This window comes from Thalassophryne amazonica, chromosome 8 (genome assembly GCF_902500255.1).
Source record: "Thalassophryne amazonica chromosome 8, fThaAma1.1, whole genome shotgun sequence".
Classification (NCBI taxonomy): Eukaryota; Metazoa; Chordata; class Actinopteri; order Batrachoidiformes; family Batrachoididae; genus Thalassophryne; species Thalassophryne amazonica.
The window spans coordinates 110,013,468-110,028,562 of record NC_047110.1 but is presented as its reverse complement, the minus strand read 5'-3'; the positions used below and the strand labels follow the sequence as shown (position 1 = coordinate 110,028,562).

General features: G+C 41.3%; 1 protein-coding gene across 3 annotated transcripts in view; it reads right to left on the bottom strand.

Annotated features, from left to right (window-relative positions):
• The window catches only part of det1 (DET1 partner of COP1 E3 ubiquitin ligase), a 45,369-nt gene extending 34,998 nt beyond the window's left edge, over positions 1-10,371 (bottom strand). The window contains exons 1-2 of one of the 3 annotated variants that reach the window (XM_034177253.1): positions 10,187-10,371; positions 9,603-9,942 (exon numbers count right to left, since the gene is read on the bottom strand). In XM_034177253.1, the coding sequence (XP_034033144.1) occupies positions 9,603-9,851 (249 nt within the window). In that variant the 5' untranslated portion in view covers positions 9,852-9,942; positions 10,187-10,371. Of the gene's footprint in view, positions 1-9,602; positions 9,943-10,186 lie in introns of those variants that run through there. The other 2 variants (XM_034177252.1, XM_034177254.1) reach the window with 2 other exon arrangements.
• Positions 10,372-15,095: the final 4,724 nt, after the last annotated feature.

The following is a 15,095-nucleotide window of genomic DNA, read 5'->3' as shown; positions in this document are numbered from 1 at the left end:
ATGCTTTCTAATGGAAACCCCAAAAGAACCCATAAACTGAAGAACCGTTAAAAATCTACACCATGTAAAATAAAAGTATAAATCACGAAAGTAAGCCAACTATAACTAGATGAGCTACCGTTAATTTAGCTGTTAATTAGCCAACCATACCTTGCTAGCCAACAAGGTAAAACAAACCCAGTAACTAGCGTATAAAATACAATGGCATTGTTTAGTCCTACAATAGCGGTATTAACAAATACATATAACAACAAATGTATGTTTACATTTTGTTATGTTTGCTATGTATTTTTAACATATATACAACTATATTATGTACTTACATTGAACATACTAAATAAAATTACGCACTCACGCTTTTAATATACAGATGATTTACCGCCACCAACTGGATTGGCATGTGAATCCAGAATAAAATATCAATGTCCATTATTCAGGGTTGTTAACTAATATATGCAGTTTCTTTAAAAATATTAATCCTATCAACATTCAGTTTTGCCACTGTTAACCCTTGACCCAAAATTCATAAATATACCAAATGGCAAATGTCAGCTCTCCCCAGTTTGTGCATGATCAAAACTGCTGAAAGCAGGTGTTTTTAGTTTGACAAACAGGGACTGTGGTGGAAGACATTAAAAGCACTGCACTTTTCACTTATGGTAGGTACCAAGAGCGAGACTAAACTGACTAAACCAACTGAACTACAAGAACACAAATCATTAACATAACAACAGTGTTAAACTAACATGAACCACAATAACATTTAAAACCCCAAAACCCCGAACTCCCATGGTGCACTGCAGCACAATGTCCATTGTTTTCTGGTTATCTAAAATCGCTAATTTCTCCAAAAAATATTTTTCTTATCAACTCTGTTTTCATAGTATTCATCCTTGACCCAAAATACATGAGCATACCAAATGGCAAATGTCAGCTTTCCCCAGTTTCACAGTGATTGAAGCCATATGCATGCATACACGCACGCATACACACACAAAGAGGCCACTTGGTAACTATAATACAGATTATAATTCAGGATTTTCTTCTTTTATACAAGTAGTTTGGTCATTAATAATGGGACAGCAACTAAAGAAGAGCTGTGTACAAAATCACCAACTCTGGATACCAAATGGCAAATGTCAGCTTTCCCCAGTTTCACAGTGATTGAAGCCATATGCATGCATACACGCACGCATACACACACAAAGAGGCCACTTGGTAACTATAATACAGATTATAATTCAGGATTTTCTTCTTTTATACAAGTAGTTTGGTCATTAATAATGGGACAGCAACTAAAGAAGAGCTGTGTACAAAATCACCAACTCTGGATTTCAAGACTGGAAAACTGATAATCTGAACTTTACATTCTCATTGAAGATGTTTTCCACTACGACACCTCTGTTGGTGTCCAAATATTTATGGACCTGACCATTTTAGCTGATGATTTTTACATTTCATTGTGCACCTGAGCTGTGACAGAATTACAATCCGACCAATATATTGGCTGGCCGATAACATAGGTCAATATGAACAATTCAAGAATATATCGGTGTTGGCATTATTTTTACCTATATGAAAACTTTTGTTTTACCAAATAAACAGTGCATAAAACACTTTGGCTGTTGGAAATGATGATATTATGTAATCTGCCCTGCAGAGGGTGCACCAATGATATTGTTTATAATGCTGTCAAGCATCCCTGGAACCCTCATCACCCCATGATGACATGAGCTACAAGAGATAGAAGTAAAGTGACCAGCTGCCATTCATTTTCAATCAGGGCATTTTACAGTTACAAGACACAAGTGGTTACTATGGTGCTATGGTGCTTTTGATACTGTTGACCATAAAATTTTATTACAGTGATTAGAGCATGCCCATAGGTATTAAAGGCACTGCGCTGCGGTGGTTTGAATCATATTTATCTAATAGATTACAATTTGTTCATGTAAATGGGGAATCTTCTTCACAGAGTAAGGTTAATTATGGAGTTCCACAAGGTTCTGTGCTAGGACCAATTTTATTCACTTTATACATGCTTCCCTTAGGCAGTATTATTAGACGGCATTGCTTAAATTTTCATTGTTACGCAGATGATACCCAGCTTTATTTATCCATGAAGCCAGAGGACACACACCAATTAGCTAAACTGCAGGATTGTCTTACAGACATAAAGACATGGATGACCTCTAATTTCCTGCTTTTAAACTCAGATAAAACTGAAGTTATTGTACTTGGCCCCACAAATCTTAGAAACATGGTGTCTAACCAGATCCTTACTCTGGATGGCATTACCCTGACCTCTAGTAATACTGTCAGAAATCTTGGAGTCATTTTTGATCAGGATATGTCATTCAATGCGCATATCAATCAATCAATCAATTTTTTTTTATATAGCGCCAAATCACAACAAACAGTTGCCCCAAGGCGCTTTATATTGTAAGGCAAGGCCATACAATAATTATGTAAAACCCCAACGGTCAAAACGACCCCCTGTGAGCAAGCACTTGGCTACAGTGGGAAGGAAAAACTCCCTTTTAACAGGAAGAAACCTCCAGCAGAACCAGGCTCAGGGAGGGGCAGTCTTCTGCTGGGACTGGTTGGGGCTGAGGGAGAGAACCAGGAAAAAGACATGCTGTGGAGGGGAGCAGAGATCGATCACTAATGATTAAATGCAGAGTGGTGCATACAGAGCAAAAAGAGAAAGAAACAGTGCATCATGGGAACCCCCCAGCAGTCTACGTCTATAGCAGCATAACTAAGGGATGGTTCAGGGTCACCTGATCCAGCCCTAACTATAAGCTTTAGCAAAAAGGAAAGTTTTAAGCCTAATCTTAAAAGTAGAGAGGGTGTCTGTCTCCCTGATCTGACTTGGGAGCTGGTTCCACAGGAGAGGAGCCTGAAAGCTGAAGGCTCTGCCTCCCATTCTACTCTTACAAACCCTAGGAACTACAAGTAAGCCTGCAGTCTGAGAGCGAAGCGCTCTATTGGGGTGATATGGTACTACGAGGTCCCTAAGATAAGATGGGACCTGATTATTCAAAACCTTATAAGTAAGAAGAAGAATTTTAAATTCTATTCTAGAATTAACAGGAAGCCAATGAAGAGAGGCCAATATGGGTGAGATATGCTCTCTCCTTCTAGTCCCCGTCAGTACTCTAGCTGCAGCATTTTGAATTAACTGAAGGCTTTTTAGGGAACTTTTAGGACAACCTGATAATAATGAATTACAATAGTCCAGCCTAGAGGAAATAAATGCATGAATTAGTTTTTCAGCATCACTCTGAGACAAGACCTTTCTGATTTTAGAGATATTGCGTAAATGCAAAAAAGCAGTCCTACATATTTGTTTAATATGCGCTTTGAATGACATATCCTGATCAAAAATGACTCCAAGATTTCTCACAGTATTACTAGAGGTCAGGGTAATGCCATCCAGAGTAAGGATCTGGTTAGACACCATGTTTCTAAGATTTGTGGGGCCAAGTACAATAACTTCAATTTTATCTGAGTTTAAAAGCAGGAAATTAGAGGTCATCCATGTCTTTATGTCTGTAAGACAATCCTGCAGTTTAGCTAATTGGTGTGTGTCCTCTGGCTTCATGGATAGATAAAGCTGGGTATCATCTGCGTAACAATGAAAATTTAAGCAATACCGTCTAATAATACTGCCTAAGGGAAGCATATATAAAGTGAATAAAATTGGTCCTAGCACAGAACCTTGTGGAACTCCATAATTAACTTTAGTCTGTGAAGAAGATTCCCCATTTACATGAACAAATTGTAATCTATTAGACAAATATGATTCAAACCACCGCAGTGCAGTGCCTTTAATACCTATGGCATGCTCTAATCTCTGTAATAAAATTTTATGGTCAACAGTATCAAAAGCAGCACTGAGGTCTAACAGAACAAGCACAGAGATGAGTCCACTGTCCGAGGCCATAAGAAGATCATTTGTAACCTTCACTAATGCTGTTTCTGTACTATGATGAATTCTAAAACCTGACTGAAACTCTTCAAATAGACCATTCCTCTGCAGATGATCAGTTAGCTGTTTTACAACTACCCTTTCAAGAATTTTTGAGAGAAAAGGAAGGTTGGAGATTGGCCTATAATTAGCTAAGATAGCTGGGTCAAGTGATGGCTTTTTAAGTAATGGTTTAATTACTGCCACCTTAAAAGCCTGTGGTACATAGCCAACTAACAAAGATAGATTGATCATATTTAAGATCGAAGCATTAAATAATGGTAGGGCTTCCTTGAGCAGCCTGGTAGGAATGGGGTCTAATAAACATGTTGATGGTTTGGATGAAGTAACTAATGAAAATAACTCAGACAGAACAATCGGAGAGAAAGAGTCTAACCAAATACCGGCATCACTGAAAGCAGCCAAAGATAACGATACGTCTTTGGGATGGTTATGAGTAATTTTTTCTCTAATAGTTAAAATTTTGTTAGCAAAGAAAGTCATGAAGTCATTACTAGTTAAAGTTAATGGAATACTCAGCTCAATAGAGCTCTGACTCTTTGTCAGCCTGGCTACAGTGCTGAAAAGAAACCTGGGGTTGTTCTTATTTTCTTCAATTAGTGATGAGTAGAAAGATGTCCTAGCTTTACGGAGGGCTTTTTTATAGAGCAACAGACTCTTTTTCCAGGCTAAGTGAAGATCTTCTAAATTAGTGAGACGCCATTTCCTCTCCAACTTACGGGTTATCTGCTTTAAGCTACGAGTTTGTGAGTTATACCACGGAGTCAGACACTTCTGATTTAAAGCTCTCTTTTTCAGAGGAGCTACAGCATCCAAAGTTGTCTTCAATGAGGATGTAAAACTATTGACGAGATACTCTATCTCCCTTACAGAGTTTAGGTAGCTACTCTGCACTGTGTTGTTATATGGCATTAGAGAACATAAAGAAGGAATCATATCCTTAAACCTAGTTACAGCGCTTTCTGAAAGACTTCTAGTGTAATGAAACTTATTCCCTACTGCTGGGTAGTCCATCAGAGTAAATGTAAATGTTATTAAGAAATGATCAGACAGAAGGGAGTTTTCAGGGAATACTGTTAAGTGTTCTATTTCCATACCATAAGTCAGAACAAGATCTAAGATATGACTAAAGTGGTGGGTGGACTCATTTACTTTTTGAGCAAAGCCAATAGAGTCTAATAATAGATTAAATGCAGTGTTGAGGCTGTCATTCTCAGCATCTGTGTGGATGTTAAAATCGCCCACTATAATTATCTTATCTGAGCTAAGCACTAAGTCAGACAAAAGGTCTGAAAATTCACAGAGAAACTCACAGTAACGACCAGGTGGACGATAGATAATAACAAATAAAACTGGTTTTTGGGACTTCCAATTTGGATGGACAAGACTAAGAGACAAGCTTTCAAATGAATTAAAGCTCTGTCTGGGTTTTTGATTAATTAATAAGCTGGAATGGAAGATTACTGCTAATCCTCCGCCCCGGCCCGTGCTACGAGCATTCTGACAGTTAGTGTGACTCGGGGGTGTTGACTCATTTAAACTAACATATTCATCCTGCTGTAACCAGGTTTCTGTTAGGCAGAATAAATCAATATGTTGATCAATTATTATATCATTTACCAACAGGGACTTAGAAGAGAGAGACGTAATGTTTAATAGACCACATTTAACTGTTTTAGTCTGTGGTGCAGTTGAAGGTGCTATATTATTTTTTCTTTTTGAATTTTTATGCTTAAATAGATTTTTGCTGGTTATTGGTAGTCTGGGAGCAGGCACCGTCTCTACGGGGATGGGGTAATGAGGGGATGGCAGGGGGAGAGAAGCTGCAGAGAGGTGTGTAAGACTACAACTCTGCTTCCTGGTCCCAACCCTGGATAGTCACGGTTTGGAGGATTTAAGAAAATTGGCCAGATTTCTAGAAATGAGAGCTGCTCCATCCAAAGTGGGATGGATGCCGTCTCTCCTAACAAGACCAGGTTTTCCCCAGAAGCTTTGCCAATTATCTATGAAGCCCACCTCATTTTTTGGACACCACTCAGACAGCCAGCAATTCAAGGAGAACATGCGGCTAATGCTTTTTTGCATTTACGCAATATCTCTAAAATTAGAAAGGTCTTGTCTCAGAGTGATGCTGAAAAACTAATTCATGCATTTATTTCCTCTAGGCTGGACTATTGTAATTCATTATTATCAGGTTGTCCTAAAAGTTCCCTGAAAAGCCTTCAGTTAATTCAAAATGCTGCAGCTAGAGTACTAACGGGGACTAGAATGAGAGAGCATATCTCACCCATATTGGCCTCTCTTCATTGGCTTCCTGTTAATTCGAGAATAGAATTTAAAATTCTTCTTCTTACTTATAAGGTTTTGAATAATCAGGTCCCATCTTATCTTAGGGACCTCATAGTACCATATCACCCCAATAGAGCGCTTCGCTCTCAGACTGCAGGCTTACTTGTAGTTCCTAGGGTTTGTAAGAGTAGAATGGGAGGCAGAGCCTTCAGCTTTCAGGCTCCTCTCCTGTGGAACCAGCTCCCAATTCAGATCAGGGAGACAGACACCCTCTCTACTTTTAAGATTAGGCTTAAAACTTTCCTTTTTGCTAAAGCTTATAGTTAGGGCTGGATCAGGTGACCCTGAACCATCCCTTAGTTATGCTGCTATAGACTTAGACTGCTGGGGGGTTCCCATGATGCACTGAGTGTTTCTTTCTCTTTTTGCTCTGTATGCACCACTCTGCATTTAATCATTAGTGATTGATCTCTGCTCCCCTCCACAGCATGTCTTTTTCCTGGTTCTCTCCCTCAGCCCCAACCAGTCCCAGCAGAAGACTGCCCCTCCCTGAGCCTGGTTCTGCTGGAGGTTTCTTCCTATTAAAAGGGAGTTTTTCCTTCCCACTGTCGCCAAGTGCTTGCTCACAGGGGGTCGTTTTGACCGTTGGGGTTTTTACGTAATTATTGTATGGCCTTGCCTTACAATATAAGTGCCTTGGGGCAACTGTTTGTTGTGATTTGGCGCTATATAAATAAAATTGATTGAAAACTGATTGATTGATTGCTAGAGAGGCAGAGCCCAAATAGACAAGAAGTTTATTTTACGCAAATGTTGAGTGATGCAACACTGCAGTATCAGTCACCGTGTCATCAGTATCTCAAAATTTACTCCCCAATATCAATATTAGCCCCCCAAAAAATCTATTATCGTCTGGGCTCTATTAAGAATGAAAACAAATTATAGAATTTCCCCACACATGAATCATGAGAAGAAGTTGCGACAGAAACATGCCGTATAGAGGGTTTTCATGTGACGTATCGGTCATGTCATTTTGTGTCACGCGGCCATTCTGGATTACGACGCAGTGGCTGCTGTGATACGCTACGTGCATTTGGCGAACAATTGCAGAAGCTTCAACGTCGGTGTGACGCTGAGAGAGATCCGCCACTAACAGAAATCCACTGTTACCAAAATTTTATCTTATTTTATTCGGCAATAAAATTATATAAGAATACATAAAAAATACCGCTGAGGATAACACAAGAACGCTTCCAATACGGATGCTTATTTACATTGTGGTCCTCGAGCACCGAACTGCTGATCCGCAAGCTGCCCTTCCACTGCCTGCTGAGAGAAATCGCTCAGGACTTCAAGACGACCTCCGCTTTCAGAGCTCCGCTGTGATGGTCTGCAGGAGGCCGGCGAGGCTGACCTGGTCGGCAGCTTCCTAGTTCACAATATCGCAGTGTGACACTGTCAGCCCGTTCGTTACATCACCACTAAATTCACTATCTGGTATAAGATACGGATCCACTGAACCAACTGCTACACATCTATCACGATAAATAGCTTTATCTCGAGGATTTAAAGCATCGTAATAACCGTACGAGGTCTATTAGAAAAGTATCCGACCTTATTATTTTTTTCAAAAACCATATGGATTTGAATCACGTGTGATTGCGTCAGACAAGCTTGAACCCTCGTGCGCATGCGTGAGTTTTTCCACGCCTGTCGGTTGCGTCATTCGCCTGTGAGCAGGCTTTGAGTGAGGAGTGGTCCACCCCCTCAGCAGATTTTCATTGTCAGGAAATGGCGGAATGATTTGGGCTTTTTTTCCCATCAGAATTTTTTCAGAAACTGTTAGAGACTGGCACCTGGAAACTATTCGAAAAATTTATCTGGCTTTCGGTGAAAATTTTACGGGCTTCACAGAGAATAAGGACTGTTACTACAGCTTTAAGGATGGCTTTAAGGATACTCGGCGCGCCGTGCTCCGTGCCACCATCAAGAGCCACAAACCACCCGATCATTTCTAAACGGATGGCTCTGTGGAGCCGGACCGTCGTGTGCACTTTCTCTGGTTATCACAAGAGCTGGACATCAACCATTTTCCGGCAGACTTCACTTTTAACAAGAGATTTTGTCATGGAAAGCCGAGCGGAGGCTTCGCGTGTCACGACCGATTTGCTGATGGAGCGAGACAAAGGAACACCTCCGTTTTGGTCTCACAGAACATGCCAGAACATGTCCCGCGAGGCTTCATCACGGCGCTGCTTTGCGCCATGCGGCACCGCCGCGACGCACGGAATTCCTCCGCACGTCTGTCTCAATGTGCCGAAAAAGTGCTGATGTCCACGTCTTTTCACAATTCCTGTGCTAGTCAAAGAGGCGGTGCCGCATGGCGCAAAGGAGTGCCGTGATGAAGCCTCGCAGGACATGTTCTGGCATGTCCAGGCACATCCACAATTTCTCGGATAATCACTTGATGGAAAAACCACCAACAGCTGTCTGAACGCCATCTCAAAGCCGTCCTGTGAGACCAAAACGGAGGTGTTCCTTTGTCTCGCTCCATCAGCAAATCGGTCGTGACGCGCGAAGCCTCCGCTCGGCTTTCCATGACAAAATCTCTTGTTAAAAGTGAAGTCTGCCGGAAAATGGTTGATGTCCAGCTCTTGTGATAACCAGAGAAAGTGCACACGACGGTCCGGCTCCACAGAGCCATCCATTTAGAAATGATCTGGTGGTTTGTGGCTTTCAATGGCGGCACGGAGCGCGGCGCGCCAAGCATCCTTAAAGCCGTCCGTAAAGCTGTAGTAACAGTCCTTATTCTCTGTGAAGCCTGTAAAATTTTCACCGAAAGCCAGATAAATTTTTCTAATGGTTTCCAGCTGCCAGTCTCTAACAGTTTCTGAAAAAATTCTGATGGAAAAAAAGCCCAAATCATTCCACCATTTCCTGACAATGAAAATCCGCCGAGGGGGTGGACCACTCCTCACTCAAAACCTGCTCACAGGCGAATGACGCAACTGACAGGCGTGGAAAAACTCACGCATACGCACGAGGGTTCAAGCTTGCCTGACGCAATCACACGTGATTCAAATCCATATGGTTTTTGAAAAAAAATAATACGGTCGGATACTTTTCTAATAGACCTCGTACAATCTCTCCATTTTTCTATCATGCGCCAGCCTCCTTGTAATCCAGAATGGAGACGGCACCTGTCCTGCAGCAAATCGGTCACATGATTGAAAACCCTCTATACAGACCACGTGACTACAAAAAGCAAGGCTGAAAAGCAAAGAAAAAGAAACTGTAGGAAGGATGGGTAAACAGCTACCTCCAGAGAAGTCTGATCAGAAGAGAAAGCAATGAAGCAGCGTCCGTCTGGTGAGAACTTCCTCAGGAAGCAGGGTGGCTTCTCTACGTTGACCACAGTGAAGTTGGGGAACAGGTTTTGGTGGAAGCAGCGTACTGTGTACCAGTGGGCTCCAGGCTGACCAGAGCAGACCCTGCGCCTTTCAAGACGATGGACTATATTCTGATTTTGGATCCGTCTGGGCTTCAGAGTTGGGGTGTCCTTATCCATTGCCGTAGACAAATGTCTAAACCCCTCTCTCCTCAGTAGATCGGTACACAGGTGTTATGCATGGTACCACTCTGACATCACAAAGGTAGTACTGTCAAAAGTGATTTGGAGGAAAGCGAAAAGGGAAAGACAACAGATTTTAAAGAACTTTGGTGTAATTTCTAAGTATTATTATAAAGATACTTGTTAAATCACTTTTACATGAAAAGAAATATAAGACATTACTGAAATCACCGTATGACAAATAATCTTTACACTCATTTATCTCCTTCTTAATGTCGTGTTTTAGCTGCTGTTAGCAACAAAAAGTAACTTTAAACTGCTTGGAAACTTGCCTGTGACCGCTAGCTCGAACCTTTCGTCCGTTTCATTTACTACACAAAAATCAATAATAAGAACTGTTACACTAAGAATATATAAAAAAAAATTCCGACCGCACGAAGTTTATTTAAATAAAGTCAAAAAGCCGTTGCTCGTGTTTGTGTTTTTATGTGAGCCGTGAAGGAAGCGCTGAAGAAGAGTGAAGCTCAGCTGCCTTTTCGAACAGCGCCCCCACCATCTCGCGGGCTAAAAAGTGGCACTGCAGCACAATGTGGCACATCAAGACTGTTGTGTTTTACACCAATTGCAAATAAAAATAAAACAATTATAATTTACTTCCGGTTTTCTTTGTTCCTAGTTCTCTGTGACTATCAGTACATGCATTTGCATAAACGCCAGTCAGGGAGTCCCAATAAATAAAAGCATTCAATTAAAAAATAATTCTAGCTACATCACTGTTAAAAATAATGCTTATACATCTCTGAAATTTTGGATTCTGATAGAAACAGGGAAGGACCTGCGAACTTCCGATTTTGGGGCCTGGTGGGATTTTATAAGATAATATTTTGCACTTATTCTTTTATTAATTTTTGAGCACAATTGGTATGGGCTTGTTCAGGCATATAAAGTAGGCTTTTCATTGCTCATTGCATAGTCATGGAGACCACTAGAGGCCACTGTTGCTTGTTTTTAATCTCCTGGACCCCGAAAGAAATAAGCAAGTTAATCTTAGTGGTGTGTGATGCTGCAAGATTTGGTATCAATCAGATACCGAGTAAATACAGGTCCAGTATCACCGATACCAACACCCAGTACTGATACTTTTTAATAGCTACGTTGCATGCATTATCAAATTGATGATGCAAATTGCTAAATGTGAATGAATTTTCATGATTTTTAAGTGTTTTTGTGATTTCTCCTTTGGATTATTAATTAGTTAAAACTTAGCACAAAATTTGGACAAAGTTTATAGGTAAATAGAAAATACTTTATGATGATAGTAAAAGTTTTTGTTCAGAAACAAAAGAAGAGAAACAAAATAATTTTCCCCCGTATATTGTCATGTCTGGATTTTTTTTTAAATAAACAAAGTGCACAAAATTATCACGTGAGAACAAATTAAACCAAATTCTTTATTTTTAGGTAGTGTGTTCAAAAACTACAAAAATATAGTCAGAATTTCTCCCTGCATTGCACTTCATTTCTTTTCTGAAATTAACAAAGTACACAAAATTATCACTCCACAACAAATGTTATAAAACAGGTAGAATTTCAAGTAGAATGAATGTTCAGTAAATATAGTACAAAAATACAACAAAAAATTTTCCCCTTCAGTGCACTTCTTTTCTGACTGCAGAAGTGCATTGTGATAAACTGAAACTAAGTATCAATCTTATTGTCAATCAAATACCAACGTTGTTATCAACATTATCAATATTTGGAACAATCCGCCCACCACTATTAATCATACCAGTCTGTGTTGCCTTCACAGCATGCAGGTTTCCGAACTTGGCTGAATGCACATTTTTTGCTTATCATGTTCCCAGTTTGTAGAACAGTTTGCGGTGAAAATCAAAATATCTGCTTCTGTCCAGTCCTTTCAGGTCATTCTCAAGATAAATCTGTTTCTACTATAGCAAATGTAAAAATAAATTATTTTGACTGTTCCACTCCTTGGCCCCACAGCAGACCTGATATAAATCTACATGTTGATTTGGCACAAGTTTTATGCCAGCTGCCTTTCTGATGCAACTTCACCTTAATTGGAGAATGGGTATATGCGTGGTCTTGAACCAGGAACCTTCTGCTTTAGAAGCAACTGACCAATTGAAAGACTAAAATTGTGTGTATTAAATTAGTGCACTTTGATTTGTAAACTGTTTGATGCTGGTTAAATTTTAATGTTTGCTTTATGTTCAGCACTTTGAAATTATGTCACTGGAAAGGTCCATAAGTAAGTAAATAAATAGATCTTCTTCTTCTTTGTCTTCTGGCTGTTCCCGTTAGGGGTCGCCACAGCAGATCAATCGTTTCCATCTCACCCTGTCCTCTGTATCTTCCTCTGTCACACCATCCACCTGCATGTCCTCTCTCAGCACATCCATGAACCTCCTCTTTCGTCTCCCTCTTCTCCTCCTGCCTGGTGGCTCCATCCTCAGCATCCTTCTCCCTATATACCCTGGGTCCCTCCTCTGCACATATCCAAACCATCTCAAGCTTGCCTCTCTGACTTTGTCTCCAAACCGTCTCACCTGAGCTGTCCCTCTGATATGTTCATTCCTAATCTTGTCCATTCTTGTCACTCCCAAAGAGAATCTCAACATCTTCAGCTCTGCCACCTCCAGCTCTGCCTCCTGTCTTTTTGTTAGTGCCACTGTCTCTAAACCATACAACATAGCTGGTCTCACTACTGTTTTGTAAACGTTCCCCTTCACTCTTGCTGATATTCTTCGGTCACAAATCACTCCTGCCACCTTTCTACACTCTCCATTGCTTTGAACAGTTGACCCCAAATATTTAAACTCATCTACTTTCACCACTTCTACTCCTTGTAACTGCACTATTCCACTGGGCTCCATCCCGTTCACACACATGTACTCAGTCTTGCTTCTACTGACTTTCATTCCCCTTCTCTCCAAAGCATATCTCCACTTCTCCAGACTAGACTCAACTTGCTCTCTACTCTCACTACAGATCACAATGTCATCTGCAAACATCATAGTCCATGGGGACTCCTGTCTGATCTCATCTGTCAACCTGTCCATCACCACTGCAAACAAGAAAGGACTCAGAGCTGATCCTTGGTGTAATCCCACCTCCACCTTGAATGAGTGTCATTCCGACTGCGCATCTCACCGCTGTCACACTATTCTTGTACGTGTCCTGCACTACCCTAACATATTTCTCTGCCACTCCAGACTTCCTCATACAATGCCACAACTCTTCTCGTGGCACCCTATCATAAGCTTTTTCTAAGTCCACAAACACACAATGTAACTCTTTCTGTCCTTCTCTGTACTTTTCCAACAGTATTCTCAGAGCAAACATTGCATCTGTAGTGCTCTTTCTCGGCATGAAACCATATTGCTGCTCACAGATCTTCACCTGTTTTCTAAGCCTAGCTTCTACTACTCTTTCCCATAACTTCATGCTGTGGCTGATCAGCTTTATGCCTCTGTAGTTACTGCAGCTCTGCACATCACCCTTGTTCTTGAAAATAGGAACCAGCACACTTCGTCTCCACTCCTCAGGCATCCTCTCACTTTCCAAGATTTTATTAAACAATCTGGTTAGAAACTCTACTGCCATCTCTCCTAGACATTTCCATGCCTCCACTGGAATGTCATCTGGACCAACTGCCTTTCCACTCTTCATCCTCTTCATAGCAGCCCTCACTTCTTCCTTGCTAATGTCTTTTACTTCCTGATTTACTCTCACCACATCATCCAGCCTTTTCTCTGGCTCATTTTCTTTATTCATCAACTCTTCAAAATATTCCCTCCACCTTCTCAGCACACACTCTTCACTTGTCAGCACATTACCATGTGCATCTTTTACCACCCTAACCTGCTGCACATCCTTTCCAGCTCTGTCCCTTTGTCTGGCCAATCGGTACAAGTCCTTTTCTCCTTCCTTACTATTCAACTTCTTGTACAGCTCGCAATATGCCTTTTCCTTTGCTTTTGCCACTTCTCTTTTCGCCTTATGCCGCATCTCCTTGTACTCCTGTCTACTTTCTTCATCTCTCCGACTATCCCAAAACTTTTTCGCCAACCTCTTTCTCCTTATGCTTTCCTGGACCTCTTCATTCCACCACCAAGTCTCCTAGTCTTCCTTCCACTGTCCAGATGTCATACCCAGTACTGCCCTAGTTGTCTCCCTCAACACATCTGCAGTACTTTTCCAGTTGTCCAAAATTGCTTCCCCTCCAACCAGTGCTTCTCTCACCTGCTCACTAAATTTCACACAACAGTCTTCCTCCTTCAGCTTCCACCATCTGATCCTTTGTTGAGCTCTCACTCTCTTCTTCTTCTTTACCTCTAAAGTCATCCTAAAGCAACCATCCTATGCTGTCTAACGACACTCTCTCCTGCCACCAACTTACAGTCTCTGATTTCTTTTAGCTTGCACCTCCTATAAAGAATGTAGTCCACCTGTGTGCACCTTCCTCCACTCTTATATGTTACCCTGTGCTCCTCCCTTTTCTTAAAGTAGGTATTCACCACAGCCATTTCCATCCTTTTTGCAAAATCAACTACCAGCTGTCCTTCCCCATTCCTATCCTTGATACCATATCTACCCATTACTTCCTCATCACCTCTGTTCCCTTCACCAACATGCACATTGAAGTCTGCTCCTATCACCACTCTTTCATGCTTGGGCACACTCTCCACCATCTCATCTAACACACTCCAGAAATCTTCTTTCTCCTTCATCTCACAACCTACCTGTGGGGCATATGCACTGATGATATTCATCATCACCCCTTCAATTTCCAACTTCACACTCATCACCCTGTCAGACACTCGCTTAACCTCCAACACACTTTTAACATACTCTTCCTTTAAAATGACCCCAACATCATTTCTCTTCCTGTCCTCACCATGGTACAACAACTTGAACCCACCGCCGATGCTCCTGCTCTTACTTCCCTTCCACTTGGTCTCTTGCACACACAATATGTCTACCTTTCTCCTCTCCATCATATCAGTCAGCTCTCTCCCTTTACCAGTCATACTACCAACATTCAAAGTCCCCACTCTCATTTCCACCCTTCTAGTTTTCTTTTTCTCCCGCTGTTCGTGGCAACGTTTTCCTCCTCTTCTTCGTCGTCTTCGCCCAGCAGTAGCCCAATTTCCACCGGCACCCTGTTGGGCAATAGCACCGCTGGCGGACTTTGTTAACCCGGGCCGCGACCGATGT